A 24,364-nucleotide genomic window follows, 5' to 3' on the forward strand; every position below is an offset into this window, starting at 1 on the left:
CGGGAGCCTGGGCCCCGCGACGGGAGAGGCCGCAGCAGGGGGAGGCCCGCATACCACAAAAAAAAAAAAAAAAAAAAAAAAAGATGTTAAAAAAAAAGAAGTTGAAACACTATGTCAAGCTGGGGATGGTGGCTTGGTTTAGAATGGCAGCAGTGGAATTGGTGAGAAGTGTGTTAAATCTGAAGGTAGAGCCAACAGAATTTGCTGTAAGATCAAATAGGGGATGTGAAAGAAAAGAGTTGCCAGAAAAGAGTACAAAGTATTTTGGCTAATTTATGTCAAATCCTGCCTAGGAGTTTTGTAAGATGATTGAGAATTGACAATTGGACTTGGCCGTGACTGTATCCAATATGTTTTCCATATAGTGGAAGGAGCTTAAGCCTGTTGAGTTTAAAAGAGAATGGGAGGATAAGGATATGGGATGTGTAGACAGTGATTATACATAATTCTTTGCAGAATTTTGCATTACAGGTGAGCAGAGAGCTGGAAGGATCGCTGAAGAGGAATGTGGGTGGGGTCAAATTGGTTTAAGATGATTTTCCATATAGCATCTTTGTATTGATAGAAATGACTCATTCGAGAAGAAAAACTGATGCAAAAGAGACAAGTGCATCAGTAAAATTCGTGAATGTGTGGGAGTGGAGGGTGTTGCACTCCTAAAAGGATAGTTCCTCCATTGTCACGCTTGGACTTGCAGATTTAGGGGTGGCAATAATAGGAACCAGCAAGTTGATACACTCCACGTGGCAGTATGCAAAATTCTCTTCTGATTGTTTATATCTTCTCTGCTAAATGAATACATGTAGCGATGAGCTGAGAGGAAATAATATGGAGATGGCAGTCTGAAGGCAAACAAGGTGCAAATGTTATCTGAGGGATGGAGATTGATTTGACTAGAACTATTGCAGGTTGCCTGCCAGGCACTGCAAGTCCGGTGTGAATTCATAGATTTAAAATGAGAACAGGCAGCATATTTTTGGGGTTTCTTTCTAGTCATGTTCATCTGTTTGCGTGTAGGAGTGCTGTAGGGGAAAGTTAAATTTAACCAGTGTATTGGTTTGCTAAGGCTGCCATAACAAAGTATGACAGACTGGGTGACTTAAACAACAGAAATTAATTTTCTCACAGATTTTAGAAGTCCAAAATCAATGTGTCAGTAGAGTTGGTTTCATTCTGAAGCCTCTCTGTGTTGTGTGTAGATGACCACCTTCTCTGTCTTCACATGGCCTTTCCTCTGTGTGTGTCTGTGTCCTAATAACCTCTTCTTAGATAGATACCAGTCATATTGGATGAGAGCCCATTTGTATGACCTTATTTTTACTTAATTACCTCTTTAAAGGATCTATCCCCAAATATAGTCACATTCTAAAATACTGGGGGTTGGGCTTCCCTGGTGGCGCAGTGGTTGCGCGTCCGCCTGCCGATGCAGGGGAACCGGGTTCGCGCCCCGGTCTGGGAGGATCCCACATGCCACGGAGCTGCTGGGCCCGTGAGCCATGGCCGCTGGGCCTGCGCTCCGGAGCCTGTGCTCCGCAACGGGAGAGGCCGCAGCAGAGGGAGGCCCGCATACCACAAAAAAAAAAAATAAATAAATAAAATAAAATAAAATACTGGGGGTTAAGACTTCACGTATGAATCTTTTGGGGGGAGGGAGGAGTAAAATTCTGCACGTAAAACACTGCTGGAGTTTTAAAATTTAAATATATTGAAGTGAGAGAGGGCATATGTAAGAGGTATGAAACCTTGTTCTCATACAGCTTACTATTTAAGAAAAAGGGACAAATAATAAACAAATTACAAAAAACATTTTTTTAATACGCTGGGAGGTTGTTAATAGGTACCAAGAGAAAAATAAAGTGAGCTAAGGAAATATAGAGTGATTAAGTTGTGTGCTCTTTTATATAGGTTGGTAGGAAAGCTCTCCGTGTGCTAGAACCTAAGATTTGAAGGAAGTAAGAGCAGGGAGCTATGACCATATCAGTGGGCAGAGAAAACAGACTGGTCACTTGGTAATAAATGAGATCAGAAAGGTCATAAGTAGAAGCACTCTTATCTGATGCAATTGGACTATAATTTCTTTAGTTAATCAAAATGTCATTAAATCAGGGAATCATATAATAGGTACATTAACATTTTGGTTTTCCCTTAAGAAAATGAGCTGTAATTTACATAGAGTGAAATGCACAGATCTTAAGTGTAGAGTTCAATGAGTTTTGACAATTGTAAAATCCTGTGTTACCCATACTCCATCAGCAACTACATCTGTTAAAAATATTTCTCATAATTAAACATAAAATATATTTGTAATGCTCAATTATTGAATATATTTAACATTAAATACATTTTCAATTTAATATAAATATACTTTAAATACTGAATATATTTGTGATGCTCATCTTGTCTCCTGACCCCCTAAACATACATACTGAACATATACTGCTTCTAGAAGGATTGGGGAAGAGAATTCTCATTCTTTTTTTTCTTGTTCTTTCTATGCTGTTCATGATGATAATATTACTATTACTACTAATAATTAGTGTATATTGAACTCCTCCTATGTATCAGTCACTGTTATAAGAGCTTTATGCGTATTAATTCATTAGATACTCAGAGTCTTATGAGGTAGCGTCTACTGTTCATATTTTGTGAATAGAAAAATGGAGGCATAGAATATCTAAGAAACTTGAATTAAGCCTTACAATTAGTGTGGGAACCCGATTCAGATCATGGCATTGTAACTCTGCAATATATAGTCATAGGTCTTATGGTTGGTTTCATCCTAATAGTCAAATTTTATGAATATTTGAAATTTCCTTAGTTTAAATGCAAGTGAAGTAATATTTTTTTCTTCTTTTCCACCATCTTTCCAAATGTGGCATTCATTTAACATTATCATTGACTGCTTCTTTGTCTCTTAGTGTATCTTTCCTTGTGGCATGGGTTTTACGGTTTACAGTGGTTTTTATGGTGGACTCTGGTTTAGGCTGCAGATAGATTCCTCTAGCTCACCTGAATTTTAAATCTTCATTCATGTGAAGATCAGACTTTCTGTCAATAAGACCTGTAACTAATTCAGGGTATTTTTTCAAAGCTTACTCACTAGATTTATCAGTCCTTAAGCCAAACTGCATAATTGTTCAGTCATCAGCTCTCAGAAGCTCCTGCCTAGCTATTTAAAACATTTAAAGTGTGTTGGGTGTCTGAAAGTTCTGGAAGTACTGCCCACAGTCTGCCACGAGCTTCATCCTTTGGCAACCTCAAGTATAGCCTCATAGAACAGATTTAATAAATTTGCACTTATTATGCAGTTTTCTACAAAAGAAAATATTTGGCTACAGATAAAAATATGTCTAATAGCAACTAGAGTAGATTCCCCGGGTAAGTGATAACTTCCTAATTAAAAACAAAAATTTCTTTCTTATTTTAAAAACATACTTACCAAACTCCTAAGCTTTACTTAGACCTTATTTTTTTATATTTGAAATACATTTTTTTATAGAATAGTAAAAATGGTGTATATTTTCAAACAAAAATTCTGTAATATCTCAGAATTTCTGGCTAACACCATTATCTAGTGGGCAAGAAGAAAAGGAAAGGCAATATGACTAGCAAGATGGCACTTGAGGACTTCCCTGGTGGTGCAGTGGTTAAGAATCCACCTGCCAATGCAGGGGACACGGGTTTGAGCCCTTGTCCGGGAAGATCCCACATGCCGCAGAGCAACTAAGCCCGTGCACCACAACTACTGAGCCTACGCTCTAGAGCCCGCGAGCCACAACTACTGAGCCCACGTGCCACAACTACTGAAGCCTGCGTGCCTAGAGCCTGTGCTCCGCAACAAAAGAAGCCACTGCAATGAAAAGCCCGCGCACCGCAATGAAGAGTAGCCCCTGCTCGCCGCAACTAGAGAAAGCCCACGCGCAGCAACGAAGACCCAATGCAGCCAAAAATAAATATAAATAAATAAATAAATTTTAAAAATGAAAAGACAGCACTTGATAGCTTTCTAACTCCTGACATTTTCCTATCTAGAGAAATATTTTTACAGAGGGGAATAACTGTGCTCAAAAGATTTTGAAACGATTAGAAAAGGGGTCGTATTTTTGGATAGAAGAGCCTGTAGTTTATGCAAAGTTAGTCATGCTCCACATTGATTTGGCAAGCCAGGGATATTGCAGAACTTGGATTTGGCTTGAGAACAGGGTAGTGTTTGCAAATAAATAGGGACTTACTGGAATAAAAACATAATACAGATGCTGATTCTCTTAAATAAACCTGGGCCACCAACTGTGCTTATGTTGGTTAGTGTTACTTTGTATATTGTACCATCGTTCTGCTCAATCAGTTTTGTTCTTATGAAGAAGAGTATTGAAACAGTGTACGAGATTACTATTTTACAAGTACCAGCAGATAAAGAATGATAAAATTTAGTATGTTTTAGGTAGAGGTGTTTTCACAGTAGATAGAATTAAAAACTTGAAATATATAAGGAAAGATTGTTTCATAAATAGACAAAAATGTATACAGCAGCTTAGTTTTATCACATAAAATAGTGAAGTCAGAGTTTTCTCAGTGTTAATATCTTGACATAGAGATGTACCAGGGTATGAAATTAGAATGATTTGAATGATGCTTGAAGTGGCAATAAGATGTGATTTTCACTTTCTATTATGGCTAAAGTTTAAATTAAATTCTCAATAACCTCTACTGTTAGACTCTTATTAGGAAATGACTTATCTTAGACATTTTAATATTAAGTGATTTCAGATTTTCTATTATAAAATATTCTTTATATTTCTTTTAAAAAATGTTCTCATTCTTTATTTTGCTTAAGCCTTACAATTTTGTGAAGTGGATGGGGAAGGAAATATAAGTAAAGAAAATGAAGCACAGATAGGCAAAATGCCTACCTAAACTCATGTTTCCATTTTATGACGGAGCCAGGGATGGTTCTTTTTATGTCTTTTATTATAGATCTTTATGATAAAAAAGATCCTGTAATATATAGATCTTATATAATGTATAGATTTTTATTATAGGATATTTTATTTTAAGGTATTCCTTCTAAATCTGAGAATGGCCATCTAGTTACCATCAGTGTTATATATGCTTTTCCATAGGACTTTTTTCTACAACAAACTGACGGCACCTGTTCCATCTTAGGATCAAAGAAAGACAGAAAATTTAATAGCTTGAATTGTTTCAAATATCATATTCAGTGAAAATATACATAAAGTAACAGGAAATATATATACGGGAATCCTTCCCTTGTCAGGTTTAGAGGTTGAGTTCCAGTGTTTAGTTATAATTTTTACAGAAAAATGAAGTTGAAACAAAATAAAATAATTAGCATGCCAGTTTTTGAAGAAAAATAACAAACCTCAAATATCATGCATTCCTTAGATTTGTACATTTTGTATCTTTCTGTTTTAAATATATGTTGAATAAATATAAATTTTATGTAGATATTGAAAGTAGAGTCTTTGTTATAATAATTTTTTAAATTGTCACTTCATGTAAACTTTCAATTTGTTACTAGTCTGGTTAGATTTGTAACAGGCAACAGCATTTGTGCTGCTTTATGATGCAAAGTTAGCTTCCATTAATTTAAAGAACTTCTGCCTCAGCAAATTGTACTTTGATGTTTTTATTTTGAGACAAGTGTTTCTGAAATAGTCTAAGTATCTTTGTATTTAATAGCTGTTCTCCTCAAATATCTGTCAAAACTGTTACTTATCTTATTCACATCAATAAAGATATACTTCAGTTTCTATTATTTTAATGTAGCAAATTATATGAGACTTTTATTTTGATATAGTTACTGTATAGATAGAAATGAATTAACCAGGTAGTTATTGTTCTATGTAGTGTAAATAAAACAAATATGTGTATGGTATTGAATATCTCTCAGTAATTGCACACATGTCTTTGTTATGCCTTTAGAATTCTTGCTCTGGTTATTTTAAGTCATTTTATATTAATGTATTATCCTCTGAAATTATTCTCTGATAATTTCTTTGAATGTGTACTGCCCATTCTCAAATGTACATTTCTAGTGGATACTTTCTATGCAGACCAGATGGGCTTTTTAAGTCTAAATAACTGGTGACTTATTCCATGTAATTGCCCTTTTTGAGAATCTGAGAATTTTGTGTGTGTGTTTGTTTTATATCTTAACATTAATAACTGTGTGTTCTGCAAGACAGTTTACAAGTGTTATCGTATTTGGTCCTCATAGCAAATCTTTAAGTTTGGCATTATTATTTTCATTTTATAGATGAGAAAACTGAGGCTTAGAAAGGCTCCCCTACATAGGAAGTAAATAGGCCCAGGCCTGTCTATGCATAAAGTCCAGCTCTTAGCCACTGCAATATATAGTAGTCCAGGATGATTTCTAGTTCAGCAGTATTGGCTCCTTAAAAGTGCTGAATCACAGTAAATTTAGAATTGCACTATTTTACAACCCGGTGCTTTACAGAATACCATGAAAGGACTTTAAGAAAAAGGCAATACAACTTGAAGAAATCAAGTAGTTGTCAAGGGCCCAGCAGAGTAGTGGCAGATCTAGGATTAGCTGTTAGAATTTTAGCCACCTGGCTTACTTACAACTTTCATTTATTTGAGCTTTTAATTCTGAACTTGAAGGCCAAGTGCCGATATATATGAGAGCATTAAATAAGTCATATATTTCATGTTATATCACATTTATGCAAAATAAACTGTTCAATAATTAATTTTTCTTCTTTTTTTTTTTAATACAGTGGGATGCATCCTGCCTTTATCCTGGAGTTCACCCCTGTGGCTTGGTTTAGTCACAGTTGTATCTGTCCTCGATCTCTGTGTTAACTAGAAATCAAAGAAAGACATGAGGAGGTTTGTTTACTGCAAGGTGGTTCTAGCCACTTCACTGATGTGGGTTCTTGTTGATGTCTTCTTACTCCTGTACTTCAGTGAATGTAACAAATGTGATGACAAGAAGGAGAGGTCCCTGCTACCTGCCCTCAGGGGTAAGTGCTTATGAAGCAAATGTTTCTTTCATAGCGATAAAAATGTTGGTGACTCATGACAAAACATGATATTTCAAAATAGAAGTTTATTGACTCAGAAGTGCATGTGGGCAGAACTATTAATGTACATTTAACCATGGGAAAGCTACTTTACGTTTCTTGGCCTCAGGTGTCTTGTCAGAAGAAATGAGGAGTTAGCTAACCTCTAAGGTACCTTCTAATTCTAATAATTCCAATGTTTTGTGACTGTAGTGAACATTCAAATTGGACAGAATTTTAAATTTAGGCTTCCAGAAGCATAAGCCTTTAGAGTCCAAGCACATAACATAGAAGAGGAAAACTACTGAAGTGAGATGGTGAGGATTGTAGCAAAATGAGACTACACATGACAGCCCTTAAAACTTCCAAAAGCAATAAAAAAAAAAAAAAGGCACAATGTATTTTTAACAAAACACATGTTGGTGGCCAGATTTAACCTGTGGACTACCAGGTTGTTGCCCCATGTTAAAGGCAAAAGCTAATTTCAAGTGTATTATAAAGTCACTTTAACTCAATACTCCCTATTTAGGAACCAGTTTCAATGACTAGATAAGAGTGAATGCTAAAGAAACATAATAATTTATATAAATGGTGATTTATTAAGTAAAGTCAAAGAGATTCATTTCCTGAAGTTATTCCAAGTAATTTTTCTATGCTTTCTGTTGACTTAAATACCTACTAATTTACTTCTAAAATATTCCTAGTAAATGAGTGTTTCTAAAGTACTTAAGCATGCTTGAAATTAGTTTTATTCTCATTGAATTAAACATTTAAAAAAATCTAGTTTACATTAATTCTCTACTTAGCAAAATGTTTCTTTATAAACATGACAAAAGGTAAACTTTGAATCCCTGTTGATATGTTTGTACCTTTTGGAAAAGTGAATCTAAATTACTGACTTGAGATATGCATTTATTTAATGAATGTAATCTGCTTTTAATGTTACAGATATTTTTGAGGTTATTTATTAATCAAAATATGCTAATAAAACAAATTTCATTGATACTATCAGTTGTGTGAGGTTTAGGCAAACAGAGAAAAGCATTTCCAAAAATTAATTTTTGTCGAAAGAGTTTGTTGGATGTCTTTAGTTTGCTTTGCAATAATGCTCTGGCCCAATTGGAGAAATTCTGATTATCTTCCTCTTTTCAAAATGAGTCTAATTCTCTCACTACAGTTTTTGACTAGTACAAAAAATTGAGAGAAAGTACTTTGGAACTGACAGAACCTAGACCCATTTAGGTAGTTTATATACATTTTTTATGCCTTTAATTAGAATTATTCAAAGAGGAGAACTTTATGAGTCCATCAGTTTTTGATAAATGAATATGGGGATTAATTTGCTGATCTTTGGTTAGGATCCCAGAATAAATCAGCCTTTTTTGTTAGAACCAGTTGAGCTGCTGCTTGGCTGAAAGTGGAAATGTGTTTTGATGGATCACATCAGTTTAGAATGATCACTTTGTCATTTGTTGAATGGAGACTTCTAGATTGGTCACAAAAAATGTTATAATCTGATTCAGCAAAACTAGGACAGCCTTTTCTGAAAGTACCGAAAAAGCAGTTTTGCTGATTTAAGGGCTTAATGCTCAGTTTCAAACCTCAAAATGTAAAATTTAATGATGCAAGGCAAAAATAGTAATTTTTCCATGTACTTAAAATATAAAATTAAACAATACTGTCTTTATTTTTAAGACTTATTTAATGTTATACAGTAATATTTGTCTTGAAAAAATGAAAATTAGGCTTTATGGTTTTTAATTTCATCTTCTACTGTTACTTATTATTTCAGAATATTACTTTATTTAGGAATTTGTGCCATATGTTTCAAATAATATTTTATTTACAGGTAGGTGATGTTGTGCAAAGTTCACTTGACTGAAATTTTCATGTTCTAGATATGTTAAAAACGGCTTTTTTGACAAAAAAGTTGATCTTTCCGGACCATTGTATCTCCATTATTAAAACAAAGGGCTTGGACTAGGTGTTTTCTAAGATCCCTTCTAGTTCTAAATTTTAAACAATTTGTAAATACCCAATATTAGCATACACTCTGAATTAATTTTTGAGATATGTTCATTCATTCACCAAATCATCAATTATTTGTTAAGTGCCTCTCAAGTTAACATGTTGTACATCTTAAACTTACACAAAGTTGCATGTCAATTATATCTCAATTTAAAAAAGAAGAAGAAGAACATAGCCCAGTAATGGGCAAAGAAAAATATACCAAACATCAGGACCTCTGGCTTCATAGGTGTTATAACAAGATTACCCACAGTTAAAAGCCCAGCTTTGTTGACCAACCTGGTCCTCATCTCCTCCGCCTTTAATTAGTTGTGTGACTTTTGGCAAATTCCTTAACAAAATCTTGGTGATCAAGACTGTAGTAATTGGCACAAAGGGTAGACAAACTGCACAATGCAACAGAGTAGAGACCCTAGAAGTACACACACACAAGTTTGGAACATTCAGTATATGACTGAGGAAGCACTACAGATCAATGGGGGAAAGAAGAGCTCTTCAATAAATATAGCTGAAAATAAAATAGTAATCTGGGTGGAAAACAGATGAAGCTGGATGCTTAACTCATGTCATAAACCAAGATATACTGTGGAAATATTAATGTCACAAGAAAACTTAACTTTTAGCAGAAAAAAAAATAGGCATTTATAAGACCATGAATTAAGGAACAATTCTAAAACACTATACAAAATCATTGACCATAAAAGAAAATATTGATAAATTTGACTATATTAAAATTTAGAAAGTTGATTCACTTAAATGTACCCTAAAAAAAGTAAAAAGGGAAGTTACAAACTGTAGAAGATGTTCAAAGAACATATAACTGAGAGGTTATTGTCAGGTATATATAAATAACTCCCGTTATTATTAAGAGAAGCCCACATAGGCCAACAGGAAAAAATGGGCAATAAACATGAATAGACACTTCTTGGAAAAGGAAACAAGTATAACAAAACAAAAAAAGAACCTTATGAAAAAATATTTAACATTAATTGTGATGAGGGAAATGCAGACCAAGACTATAATGATACATTTATATTTATTCAATTGGCAAAAATTAAAAAGGCTGGTAATACCAGTTGTTAGAGGTGATGCATCTCCACATTTTTATAGTAACTTCAGATAACGGTTTGGCATCATCTCTGAAATCTAAAAAATTCATTAATGACTCAGCACTCCTAGTGATATAAGTTTTTCCATATAAACAAATATTTCATAGTGCTACTGTTCATAAAAATGAAAGCTGAAAATAATCCACAGGTCAGTCAAAGGAAAAGCTGATTTATGAATAGTGATATAAAATGAAAGAGAATAGTATATTTTAGTCAAAACGAATGAACTACAGCAACCTGTACCAGTATGAATTAATCCTCATGATACAATAGTAAGTACAGAAGTTATACTGATATCTTTCAGAGATGAAATATGGCGTGGTACAGTTTGAAAAGCTAAAACTAGCTAAAAATTTAAAATATACACTTTAGGACTCTACAGAGATACGACAAGACTTTTTATAAAGCGATAAAGCTAATTATGAACATAGGATTTAGGATGTCGTTTGTCATGTGTAGGGGGCAACAGTGGCATGGGGTGAGTGTGAGTACTTTGACTGAATGTGGGGAGTTACTAGGGTCCTAGGTTTGTTTTGGATGTGGGTTTGATGTATCTATTACATAATACAGAAAACTAAGCGAGTGAATAAGAGCCACCGAATAGATTTGAAAAAAATGGGAAGCCACTGAAGAGGTTTAAAAAACAGCAGACATGATCACCTCTGTGTTGTGGAAAGATCACATGTGGAGACTAGATTGGGGAAGAGCCATCTCTTCACGGAGGCAGGGTAGGAAGTTGTGGTAGCCTTTCGTGAATTCTGTGTGGGAAGTGAGGCCTGCTTAGAGCAGAGTAGTGCCAGTGAGTTGTGAGAGAAGTGGGTAAAATGAAGAGGTATTTGAGATATTGGGAGCTTGCTTGACTGGCTCTGGTGGGTGGAAGAGATGGAAATGTCAAGGACAGATCTCAGGTTTCTTGCAGGGCATTATTTGATCCAGTTTCCTGAGAGCGGAGATGGAGGAAGAGACGTTTTGAGGGTGGATATTGAGTTTATTTTGGGCATGTTGAGTTTGAGACGCATGTTGGGCAACTGAATGGAACTGTTCAGTAGGAGGTTGACTACATTATTAAACTCTAAATATCAAACTTAAAAGCCATCATTATTCTTTCCAAAACGGATTACATTCTTCTCTTCCTTATTAAATGGAGTATATGGGATATAATTAAATCTTTGCTTCTGAGTCAGCATTATCATTTCATACATCAATTATTGAACGATGCTGTAAAAAATGATTATTTTAGGGACTTTCATGGGAGCACAAAGACTTGTTTCAATATTAGATACAGACCCATGAATCCTTTTCCTTTTCCTATTTTCTAGAGGATTGCTTTTGGGTAACATAAGCTCTTGCTAGGGGAGCATGTTAACTCTTTTATGCCATTCTGGGGCCACTTAGAGCTAAAATGCACTGAAGGATATTTCTAACTCCTGACTGGTATGGAGTACTAAGTGGTGCTGCTCCCAAGTTGGAAGAGTTAGAATAGCTATTTGAGAGAACAAGTATTTAAAAAGACCAGTGCTGCTGCAGTGCACCCACAAGCGCTTTGGGGAAATCTGAGGTCATGTGGCCAGTCTGCATGAGCACCATGCATAATGAGTCCTCCTCCACCTCCTCCACCCAGGGCCGCACGTCCTCAGGCAAGTTAATTTGTCTATCTGGGCCTCAGTCACCATCTGTAAAACGAAATGGATATGAGTCATGGTTTTAAGTCACGCTCATCTCCAAATGAAGAATTATGTTTCTAGCTATTTTTTTCAATAAAACTATGGAAAATGAACTATTTTCGTATCTGGCTTTTGGTCAGTCCATAGACAATGTGTAGTCTGCTATGAACACTGGTGATGTGGAAGTGACATGGGGAGAGGTCTGCTTAGAAACCCCAGAAGAGCCTTCTCATCATCACAGAAGACAAAAGGGATATAAAGTTATGATATTCGAGAAAGGAAGGAACCTGCAATTCTTTAACTGATCTTGAATCTTGAACATATTACACATACTTGGGAAATGAAATAAAATTTACCTTCAAGAAAAGGGGAGGGAGAGGAATATCTAAGAAAGAGTTGTTGCTTGTATATAGACAAAGATAAGTACATTAGCCAATGGTAACAAAAATAATTATAAGCTATGATTGTTCTAAATTATTTACACATGTTAACTTAATTTTCACAAAAAGTATGTGAAGTAGACATTCTTCTTCTTTTACATATAAGGAAACTGAGGCAGAGTGAGCATATGGGGAAATCACTTCTGTGTTTCTCTTTTACTCACACACACGATACTTCTAACACCAGATGTGTGGACTTTTCCCCCTCACCAAGCAATTCTCTGCGACATCAGCTGAGTGTCCTACAATTCTGACACTGCCTATCTGGAGTGAGCATCAGACCCCACAAGTTAAGGGCTCAGTCCCACAAGGATGCCCCCACTTCATACACGGATTCCTGGTCCCAGGATGTCACCAGTACTTCTGATCAACCAGCTATAACTTGGAGTTTCCTTGACCTCTTCTTGAGTTTGATAATTTGCCAGAATGCTTCACGGAACTCAGGGTAACAGTTATTTACATTTACCAGTTTATTATAAAGGATATAATAAAGGATATGTGTGAACAGCCAGATGAAGAGTTACATAGGTTGAGGTCCAGATAGGTCCCAAGTGCAGGAGCTTCTGTGCCCATGGAGTTGGGGTGTATGACCCTCCTGTCATGTAGATGTGTTGACCAACCCAGAAATTCTCTGAACCCTATACTTTTGGGATTTTTAAGGAGGTTTCATCATATAGATATGATCGATCACCAACTCACTCTCCAGCCCCTCTCCCATTCCTGGAGGATGGGAGGTGGAGCTGAATAGTCCAAGCATGTAATCATGGCCTGGTCTTTCTGGTGACCAGCCCCATCTAGGAGCTATCCAGGAGCCCACCCAGAGTCACCTCATTAAAACAAAAGATGCTCCTGTTAGATGCTCTAATCCCAGGAAATTCCAAGGGATGTAGGAGCTCCGTGTCAGGAACCAGGGTCATGGATCAAACATTAGAACAAAAGATGCTTCTGGTGCTCTTATAACATAGGACATTACAAGGGTGAGAGTAGCACTGTGACAGGAGCAGGAGCCAGAGACCAGTACCTCCTGTGATTTCACGGTGTGGTTAAGAGGGAGTGCCAGAATTTTAACAACCAATGGAACGGGAGTTGGGTATTACAATGCAAGTTCAGTAAAGGGCTTTGTTATCACTTAATGCCAGTTTGCACTGGAGTTTAAGTGCCATGCTTTCTTTCAAATTCCAGTATGGAGTACACAGTCTGAAAATGTGAATTGAGTGTCTTGTCTTCATTCTCAGAGACACTAGAGAGACTCAGCCAAAACTCCCTGTCTAGTAGGATGTATAAATCCCAGTCAGGAAAATATTTCCTAAGGACCATTCTGGTTTCAGATCGTTTATAAAACAGTATCACCTTAGCTGGTATTTTAAGGTTTTGCAAAGTTACTTTCAACCACTTGTATCCCTTAAGACCTCTTCACTGCTGCTCTGAATTGGGGGAAATCAAGAAGATGAGTGGAATTGTTGACTGGAATCTCAATGCCATACCTCCATGTTTCCCTTGGTCCTGCCTGGGACACTCCCTGCTTTCTTCTCATAAATCTGGGGACACAGGTAGCCTTGCAGGTTCTTAGTTTCCCAGCCAGGGATCGAACCTAGGCCCTGGCAGGGAAAGAGCAGAGTCCTAATCACTGGACTGCCAGGGAATTCCCTCTTTTGTTTCTTTCTAAATGATCTCCTCCTAACATTAACGCCTAGCCATGTACTTATTTATTAAACAGTAAATGTTTGTTGATTTTGTTTGATTAATCTTTAGTTCTTCAGGGGAGAGTTCCTGTGAATAGGTGTGAGAGGAAACCGAAAACTTGTGAATTAAAGTGTTAAAACTAACACCACATTTGGGACTTCCCTGGTGGTGCAGTGGTTAAGAATCCGCCTGCCAACTCAGGGGACACGGGTTTGAGCCCTTGTCTGTGAAGATCCCACATGCCGCGGAGCAAATAAGCCTGTGCGCCACAATTACTGACCCTGCACTCTAGAGCCCGCGAACCACAACTGCTGAGCCTGCGTGCCACAACTACTGAAGCCCACGTGCTGAGAGCCTGTGCTCCACAACAAGAGAAGCCACTGCAATGAGAAGCCCATGCACCGCAACGAAGAGTAGCCCCCGCGCGCCGCAACTAGAGAAAGCCCGTGCACAGCAACGAAGACCCAACGCAGCCATTAAATAAATTAATTAATTAAAAAGAAAAAAAACCTAACACCACATTTTTCTTGTTTTTTAAAAATATGGCTTTACCTTTTGAGGGGAGGGTAGAAGAGTGTGATTGGTTAAAAATGCACTGTCAGTATTGGAATTGCCCCGCATAAATTATGATGACCACTGGAACTTTCAGGTGATAATATTTATAGTCATACAAAAAGTGGGACATATGGACAGTCACCTTGGATTAAAGGCATGTATGTCCCAGATAATTTTCGATCAAGTTTATAAATAGTTTTCAAAAGTTAATAGACTTTATAAAATTTTGACCTTTGATTTTGCTTTTGCCTTTCATAGTTTTATTTACAATTCACTCTGAGCCCTTCTCCAGTCCACATGGACATAGCAATGTCAGGAAGAAAAATAAATTGTAATAATGAATAATTATGAGGTTTACTGTGCCAAGTGCTTTATAGATACACTGTTTCGATTAGTTCTCACAGTGGCATTGAGGGTAGGTACTATTATTATTCTCATTTACATATAAGAAACTGAGATCTGAAAAGGTTAATTAAGCTCCCCAAGGTTGCAAAACTAAGAAGAGGGAAGAAAGGGCTCACAGCCTGGTTTGTCAGACTTTTGAGCCCACACTTTGAACCACAGTGTTATGCTGTGTCCCTGACTCAGGTGCCTAGACTCCTTTAAGGCAAAATAATCATAACATTTATATAGTATTTATAAAATATTTACACATATAGGCATATTTCTGGAGGACAAAGAAGGAGGTGGCCACCGACCTTGGGTAAAAAAATGTCTTATTTAATTAGGAGAAAAGTACTCTGTCAGGCTTACCTGTCTGAAAGGTAGGCTTTCAGACTTTAGCAGTTTTACATTTATTGAGTTTCTACAGTATACTAATTAATTTAGGTTGCAATTTTCCTCAGCAGTTTCCTTTGGGGCCAAGCCTCTGAAGTCTTACAAAGAATGATTAAAAGTTCTGAACAGTAGTGAATCACTGTTTTTTCCCAAAACTTTAATAAAAACGATTGATACAATTTTTGCATCCATTTATTCAATGGTACTGGGCTAGGTACTATGAAATATCCAAAGTTTAATCAAATAGAACATCTGTCTTCAGGAATCACACAGTCTACTGGAGACATGACATGTACATTACAAGATAGAAAGTGGTGGCTGCTATAAGAGAGATACCAAGTAAACTGCTGTGAGAGGCCCTGACATATATAAATTATGTGGACATCTGAAAATTGGGAGGGAGCAAGTACCAGGAGGGAATAAATTATCAGGGGAAAGCTACTGGCTTTCCCAAAATGAGGATGTAAGAAATCAGTGAATCAGTTGATTGGGGCAGAGTCAGACTCAAAGGGGATTTCTAGATTTTAGGTTGAAAGTTAGGATAAAGACAGATTTTAAAGGACTTTGAGTACTGGGGAAATGAATTTTTAACTTTGTTCTTTAGGAAATGGGGAACCATTGAAGGTTTCTGGAAAAGAAAAGATGTGTTTATCGTCAGATAAGGTTTGGAAGGGTAATGCAGTGCTGTTTATTAAATATGCAAGAGAGTAGCACTAATACATTTTTATCTTTATTCAGATAGAGACTCAGATGCTTAAGTTTTATTTATTAATTAAAACCACTTAAATTAGATGGTAACTAAATGGAATATTAATTCATTTAAATTCTTTGCTCTAAATTAACTGGGAGAACAAGAAAGTTTTCTGTTTGTTAAAATCAAGTTTAGATAGTGTATAAAAATGTAACTATTCAAAATCTTTACTTATTTAGTATGAAATAAAATGAGACAATCCATTCAACAAACATTTGAGTGCTTGATTGTGTCAGAGCTGGGGTTAGAAAAATAATTACTCTTATTTTCAAGTTTAGAGGGGGAGAAAGGAATTCAGAATTGTATGAATGAAATGTCAGCATATCGATGCTGTGCTGTCAGGAGGAGTGAGAATATATGAAATAAAGAGAAAAAACATCAATAAGCCAATATCTGCCTTTTGAGGACAAGATCTAATTGTCAATTCCATAAAGACTAGAGTAGACTAAGCAGAGAATGGAGGACAAAACGTATTACCAAATAGTCCACCAGTAAAATGGAAATGGACAAATTTTATCTCTACCCACTGGAAATCATGGGCACTAAAGGGCTGTGTTGCAGCAGAGACAGCTACTCATCCTGGGTGCTCAATTAATAATTGTTGAATGAATGAAGAATGAAGGCACAAGCAGCGTGGCACTTTCTGAGTGTTCTCATGGTAATAGAGTATCCAGTATAGGTGGATGATTAAGCAACTTGAAATAACTCAACTATCATGGCAAACATATTTTTGTTGTTGTTGTTACTGTTTAAACACATAGTCCAAACGTTTTCTTTTACTTTTTATTGGCTTATGTAGTTTGAGTTACAGCCCCAACTGGCAAATGTATAACCAGCCAAGGGACTCTCTTTTTTTCCTTCAGAATGTCTTGTATTGCACTGTTATACACTGTCGCTGTGATGCAGGGTGTCTAAGAACACTGCATATTGACACATGGTAGTGCTGTCATTGAAGAGAGCTCTGATGGAGCAGGCAGATCAGATAGGATATGTGGAATGAACTAATACATAGAAGACCCAGAGGAACATTTACTGAAGTTCGACTGAGGAATATTGAAAAAGATGCAAGTGTGTGGTAGATTTTATTCATCTGTAAAAAGAAGATGGGAAAATGGAGATGATGGAAAATGAATAAAAGAAGGTAATACTGGACAGGTTTAAAAGTGAAAAAAAATCCAATAAAAAAGGAAAATTACCAAGAATAAAGTGATGAAGTTGTAGAACAGGACGCATGGTTAGTCAATAAGTAAGTCTCTATGTAAATATAGCTTTGGGAATGATTGAGGCTAGTAGCTAGATAAGAAATATTATTTTAAAATAAGTTTTATTGAGGTATAACATAATGCTCCCTTTTAAGTGTGCAATTTGATGAGTCTGACAAGTCAATCCCAGGGTTCAACCTCACAAGGATGATCCCCCCGTAAAATGTTCACACATATCCCAAGCAGTCAATCCCTCCACTCTAGCCCCAGACAACCACTGATAGGTCTTTTGTGACTATTTGTTAGTTTTGCCTCTTCTAGAAAATCTGACGATGACTATGAATTCTTGTGTGTCTGGTTATTTTTGCTCAGCATGTGGGTTTTGAGATTAGTCTATGGTGTTGAGTGTATCAGAGGTTCTATTGCTGAGCAGTATTCTGTTGTATGTATATATTACAATTTGTTTATCCTTTCACCTGTTGATGGACATTTCCATTCTTTCCATGGCTGTTGTGAATAAAGTTGCTACATTTGTACACAAATCTTTGTTTACATATGTGGACATATGTTTTTACAACTCTTGGGTAAATATCAAGGAGTGGTAGTGCTCAGTCATATGCTAAATGTATTTTAACTTTGTAAGATGCTGCCAGTCTGTTATCCCAAGTTGTTAGACTTTGCTATTCCCATCAGCAACATAGGAGAGATTTAGTTACTCACATCCTGGCCAACACTTCCTAGTCAGTGTTTGTAATTTTAACCATTTTTGTGAGTTTGTAATGATATATCATGGTGGTTTTAATTTGCGTGTCATGATAACTAGTGATACTGAGATTTTTTTCATGGTTTTTTTGGCCAGTTTTCTTTTATGAAGTGTTGGTCAGATTCTTTTGGCTATTTTGTAATTGGGCTGTTTATGGCTTGCCTTTTAAAATTTTTTAAAAGGTATCTTTCAAAGAGCAGAGATTTTTTTATCTTGATGAAGTCCAGTGTATCTTTTTTTCTTCTTTTATTGTTTTTTGGTAACCTATTTAAGAAATCTCTGACTACGCCGAGGCCACTCTGTATTTCTTCTAGAAGATTTATGGTTGTAGTTTATAAGTTTTGAGTTAATTTCTGTGTATGATGTGAAGAGAGTCAAGGTTATATTTTTCCAAAATAAAAACTCAGCTGTTCCAGAAACATTTGTTCCTTGAAGATAAGAAAGGAATGGATTTTAGAAATAAGAACAACACTTCATTGTAATATTTCTCAGTATGCATCTATAAGTTTTTCTATTGCTTATATGTATGATTTAGTTATAAATATTTGAGTTTAGTTTCTAGAATTCATTGCATATTATACAGAATTGATGTAAAATTTGTTATATAACTTGAAAAGTATCCAACTGTTACTAACCAAATCTTTAGATATTTTAACTTGAAGGCAAATGAAAAATCTAATCTAATTTATTATATTAACATAAAAAAGTACTATTTATTTCTCTGATAATAAAATTAATAAATAATTATTGTAGTTAAAATATAAAATACAAATAAAGAGAAGAAAAATAATATGGAATGCCACCCAGAAATTTCCGCATACTAAAATAAAATTTAATATTTAAACTTTTTTGATCAATATAGCATGAGCATTTTGTCCTGCATGAGATAGCTTTCAAAACATAGTTTTAACAGGTAATATTTTATCATGTGTATTTATCATAACTTCCATAATTAACTATCTTTCACTAATTTTAATGTGTATTGCTCCTAATATTTTTACCACTAAATAATGTTATGAACATTTTTAGGAAGTTGTTTTTAAACAATTTTAAACATATTTCTGATTATATTCTTAGGCTATATTCTTGGTTATGGGATTTATTTTTTAAAGGTGTACATATTTTTAAAAGTTTCTTGATAAACATTTTTAATGACTTCCTGGAAAGGCCACTAATATTCACATCTCATTATCAATATATGAGAATACTTGTCTCACCATGTTATTTGTAATTTAAATTTAAAACACATTTGCTAATTAGAGTACTTTCTAATCATAATTTTAAAAATCATTTTTATGTTTTATTATACTTACATTTTTATGTTTTATTGTATTTACATTAAAATTTTACTATTAAATACTGAACATAAATATATGCTGTCCTCATGTTCAGTAGTTTTGAAATGTAAAGATAAATGGACGAAGGCTTAAAAGATGTGATTGATTAGACATTGTAGAATATATTAAGCAATTACAGAATCTGGATGTTGGTAAAATTCTGCTTCTAACTATGACACATTTGGTGGTACCAGTAAACTCCATAGGGAAGGGAAGATAAATATAAAACTTAGGGCTGTAATTGGAGGAAAGACCTGTTCAGGACTAAACTGAGAGGTTCTTGTCTTCACAAATTCTTTGAGTTTTTCTGTTTTTAATTTTTTTCACATTGAATGATTTGATCTCTATGTATTTTATTTTTGTGTAATAATGAGGATGTATTTTTTTCAATAATTACTTGTGACGTCTTTCATTACTGATTTGTAATGTTAAAATTGACATGTAGAAAATCTTTATACCTAGCAAGGTCTTTATATGGTCTATTTATTTGATTCTGTTGATTCCTTTCCATATGACTAAAAGTGATACGATATTAAATCGTATTCCAGAGTTAAACTATTTAAATTATTTAGCTTTATATTATCTGATGAAACACTTGACAAGTTGCAAACTGCTGTAGTCAGGAAAATGAGTACGTTATAGTTCTAATCTTGGCTTTGCTACTTTTAGGGTGTCTCCCTCTCCCTGTATCACTGTGCCTTGATATATAAAATGAGAGGCTTGGAGCAGACCTACTCTTCTCTGTATCTAAACTTTATGATTTTTTTTCTTGATAAATGAATGGAAAGTATTGTGTTATCATTGAATCTCACCATATTTCTAAAGAGAATCAGGCTGTGGAAATGTGCTAGAATATTCATCTAAAAATTATATTTGGCATTACTAGAACCAGTATCCTTAATCTTTTTTGTTTCATACTTTCTGGAAGTACTTTCACATGAGTTTTCTTATAGCTCTATCTCACTGATTCTATTGAGTTGGTATAATGAGTGGGGATATTAGATATAAAATAGTATAGTGGCAAGAACACCCATCCTGTGGTTAGAAGATCTGGACTTTATCATGGGTCTGGCCTTAACTAGAAGTCTTATCCAAACAGAATCTCACTTCTCCATCTTTTGAGGATTAAATAGATGCACTAAAAAAATGCTTTAGGAATCATAGAAAACTCTACAAAAAGAAATTAGTGCAAAAGACCCCTAATTTACCTGAAGTTAATAGTTCTCAAAACAAAATCTTATTCCTTTAAATAAAAATACTTTACAAATATTGTTATTATTAAAAATCCCTTAGGACTTCCCTGGTGGAGCAGTAGTTAAGAATCCACCTGCCAATGCAGGGGACACGGGTTCAATCCCTGGTCCAGGAAGATCCCACATGCTGTGGAGCAACTAAGCCCGTGTGCCACAGCTACTGAAGCCGGCATGCCCTAAAGCCCATGCTCCACAACAAGAGAAGCCACCGCAATGAGAAACCTGGGCACGGCAACGAAGAGTAGCCTTCACTCTCCGGAACTAGACAAAGCCAGCACACAGAAATGGAGACCCAACGCAACCAAAAAAAAAGAAAGAAAAAAAAATCCCTTAAATATAATACATGATTCCCTCTTTGGAAGATTAATTCTTCTTTCAAGTTACAGTAACACACAATCTTTATTTTTAAAATGTTTTTTCAATGTAGAAAAATATAAGAAAGGACATAAATATACCTATAAGCGAACCACATATAGATTATTGTAATTAAAGTTTTGGGTTTTTTCTTTATATTTCTAATAGGGATCCTACTTTATTTCATTTTTATATTCTGCTTAAGTCTTTGAATTTAGATTTTGGACATTTTCCTGCATCATCAAATATTCCTCAAAACAATTTTACTGGCTGTACAATATTCTGTCTCATACATCATAATTTGTTTCCCTCTAGCTTTTAAAGGGAGGATAAAAAGTATCAAAAGGGGCTTCCCTGAAGGGGCTTCCCTGAAGGGGCTTCCCTGGATCTTTACCTTGTGCAGACATACCCACGAGAACAGACGCACAGCCTAAGAGCGTGTGATCCTACGTCATCATCATCCAGATAATGATAACAGTACTTTTAAAAAGATGATAAATATATCAAGAACAGGGACTTGCCTGGTGGCACAGTGGTTAAGAGTCCGCCTGCCGATGCAGGGGACACGGGTTCATGCCCCGGTCCAGGAGGATCCCACATGCCGCGGAGCAACTGGGCCCGTGAGCCATGGCCGCTGAGCCTGCGCGTCCGGAGCCTGTACTCTGCCATGGGAGAGGCCACAACAGTGAGAGGCCCGCGTACCGGCAAAAAAAAAAAAAAAAAAAGTATCAAAAGTCTTTATTAGTTCCTCTCTTATAACTGTCGTCATTATTTGCTGCTGTGTAGTATGTTTCTATTGTAGTTTTGTCTTTTTCTTTAGTGTAATTGATGAATTGTAATTTATTTCATTATTAATGTACCCATTTGGGGCATGCCTAATTTACTCATTATGACATGAGATATAAACTGGATCTCAAAAGATAGATTCCTGGAGGTGAGAAATTGTTGTTGAGGAGATTGGCACTCCTATAGAATTAGAAGTTTTGTGTGCATAATTAACAACATCTTTACCATCATTAGAGCTACTGCTTATTGTCTACTGTATGCTGAGCCTTCCACTCAACCATGTGCTGTATTGTTTAGTCTTCAGACATCTTCATGAAGAAGTTAAGAGAAAATTTTCTTAATAGAATTTTCTGAACTCACTGTTTTGATTTATTGCTTTTAAATATAAACTACTCCAATCAGTTTCTTTCCACTATGACTTCACCAAAAGACTTTTTATGAAGACAACTTACCTCCTCCCTTTTACTAAATCCACTTGACTATGAATATCTTACTTGACTATGAATAACATCTGAAAACCTTAATCATTCCTATCACCTTGTAATACTTTTGTTACTTGTCTTAGAGGGTATCACACTCTCCTGATTTTCTACCTCATTGACTGCTCCTTCTCAATCTCCTTTGCAGGTTTCCTCCTTTCATGTCACCTTTTAATGTTGAGGTAGCTCAGAAAATGGGATTGGATTGATCTGTTCTTTATCTATTCTCACTTCCTTAGTGATCTCATCCAATCTGATCTCATTGCTTTATATGCCATCTTATAATTTTACAACTTGAAAATCGATAAATCCAGCTCACACCTTTATCTTAATTTTTAGATATTTACAACCAAGGCTTACTATATATATTCTTTTGGATTCTGAGACCTCTCAAACTTACTGTGTTTGAAATTGAATTATGAATCTTCCACCAAAGACTTCCCTACTTGCAGTCCTCTCTACCTCAGTTTTTAGCAGTTCTGGCACTCCAGTTGCTTAAGCCAAAAATCTTAGTCATTCTTAACTCTTCTCCTTCTCTCACATTTTATATTAGCACATCCTATTTATTCTTCCTCCAGAATAGATTCAGAATTCAAGCACTTGTCACCAGTTCATTGGCCTCTCTGTTTCTACCCTTGCTCACCTATAATCTATTCTCAACAGTTCAGCCAGAGTGATTCTTTTAAAACTTAAGTCAGATAATGCCTTTCCTCTGCTCAAAGCACTTTGTTGTCTGTCACTCACTCAGCTGGAAGCATCAGTGATTATTTTCCTTTTCCATATAACTTTATAACATTAATAAAAATTTGTGCCTTGATATATATGCTAATTTTATATAAATTGGTAGAATATTTCAGAACTGCTTTAGTAGGTTGAATAATGTCTGAAAAAAATTCATGTTCACATGTAACCTTAGAATGTGACCTTGTTTGGAAATAGGATCTTTGCAGATATAAGTAGTTAAGATGAGAGTTACTGCCTTAGGGTGGACCCTAAAGGCAATGAACCGTGTCCTTCAAAGAGAAAGAGTAGACAGAGAGAGACACAGAGGAAGAAGAACACCATGTGTAAATGGAGGCAGAGATTGGAGTTATGCTGTCTCAAGCCAATAAATGCATTCCAAAAGCTGGAAGAGTCAAGGAAGGATTCTTCCCTAGAGCTTTTGAAAGGCTCACGGCCCTGCTGACAACCTGATTTTGAACTTCTAGCCTCCAGAACTGTGAGAGAATAAATCTCTGTTGTCTCAAGCCACCAGGCTTCTGGTAATTTGTTAATGGCAACCCTAGAAAATGAATACAACCACTAAGAACCACTTTTAAAATGTTCCATAACTTGAAAGCATAGAAAGAGTGAAGACATGGCTTGTCCCAAATCACAAAGTAGCTCAGTCAGGATACTGACAGTGATATTAAGAAGTCTTCATCTCTGGTTCAAGTACTATGGCAAATACAATTCTCCATCTTTCTAACTTTAATATAAAGATAAAAATAAAATATTTTAGAGTTATGTAGGAATACATATTTCAGAAAGTCACCTCTGCTAGAAAAGAAAAGTTAAGAAATATTGAGACTCTATAAACTTTTACCAACTTATATAAGCAGATTACTGGAGTGATTGTCTTATTTCATAATTTGAAGTTCTCATTTCTCATGACAAAAGGAGCTACAGTGAATTGGAAGCTATGTCATAATATGTGCATGTAACTCTTTATAGTAGGTACGCAGAGTAAATCTCACTAGTATGGATCACTCAGGGTTATCTATAAAGTGGCCTATTGATAGAATTTATATTATATAGCATTTTAGAATTGATACCCATATGACAAAGAGCAAATGAAAAGTGGTTACTAGTTCATAGACTTTTTTTTTTCTAACAAAGAAATGAAGATCCAAGGAGGTTATATCAACTATCAAACTTAGACAAGTAGTAGAGGCCAAGGTAAACCTACTGAGAGTCTTGAGGATTCCAACCTAGAACCCTACTTAAAAATTATAGTGGGGCTTCCCTGGTGGCACAGTGGTTGAGAATCCGCCTGCTGATGCAGGGGACACGGGTTCGTGCCCCGGTCCGGGAAGATCCCACATGCCGCTGAGCAGCTGGGCCTGTGAACCATGGCCACTGAGCCTGTGCGTCTGGA

General features: G+C 35.7%; 1 protein-coding gene across 1 annotated transcript in view; it reads left to right on the plus strand.

Annotated features, from left to right (window-relative positions):
- Positions 1–24,364, plus strand: part of GALNT13 (polypeptide N-acetylgalactosaminyltransferase 13) — a 558,990-nt gene that overhangs the window by 59,616 nt on the left and 475,010 nt on the right. The window contains exon 3 of the mRNA XM_024122312.1: positions 6,762–7,007. Within this exon, the coding sequence (XP_023978080.1) occupies positions 6,866–7,007 (142 nt within the window). The 5' untranslated portion in view covers positions 6,762–6,865. The remainder of the gene's footprint in view (positions 1–6,761; positions 7,008–24,364) is intronic.

The sequence above is a fragment of the Physeter macrocephalus genome, chromosome 2 (assembly GCF_002837175.3).
Source record: "Physeter macrocephalus isolate SW-GA chromosome 2, ASM283717v5, whole genome shotgun sequence".
Lineage (NCBI taxonomy): Eukaryota > Metazoa > Chordata > Mammalia > Artiodactyla > Physeteridae > Physeter > Physeter macrocephalus.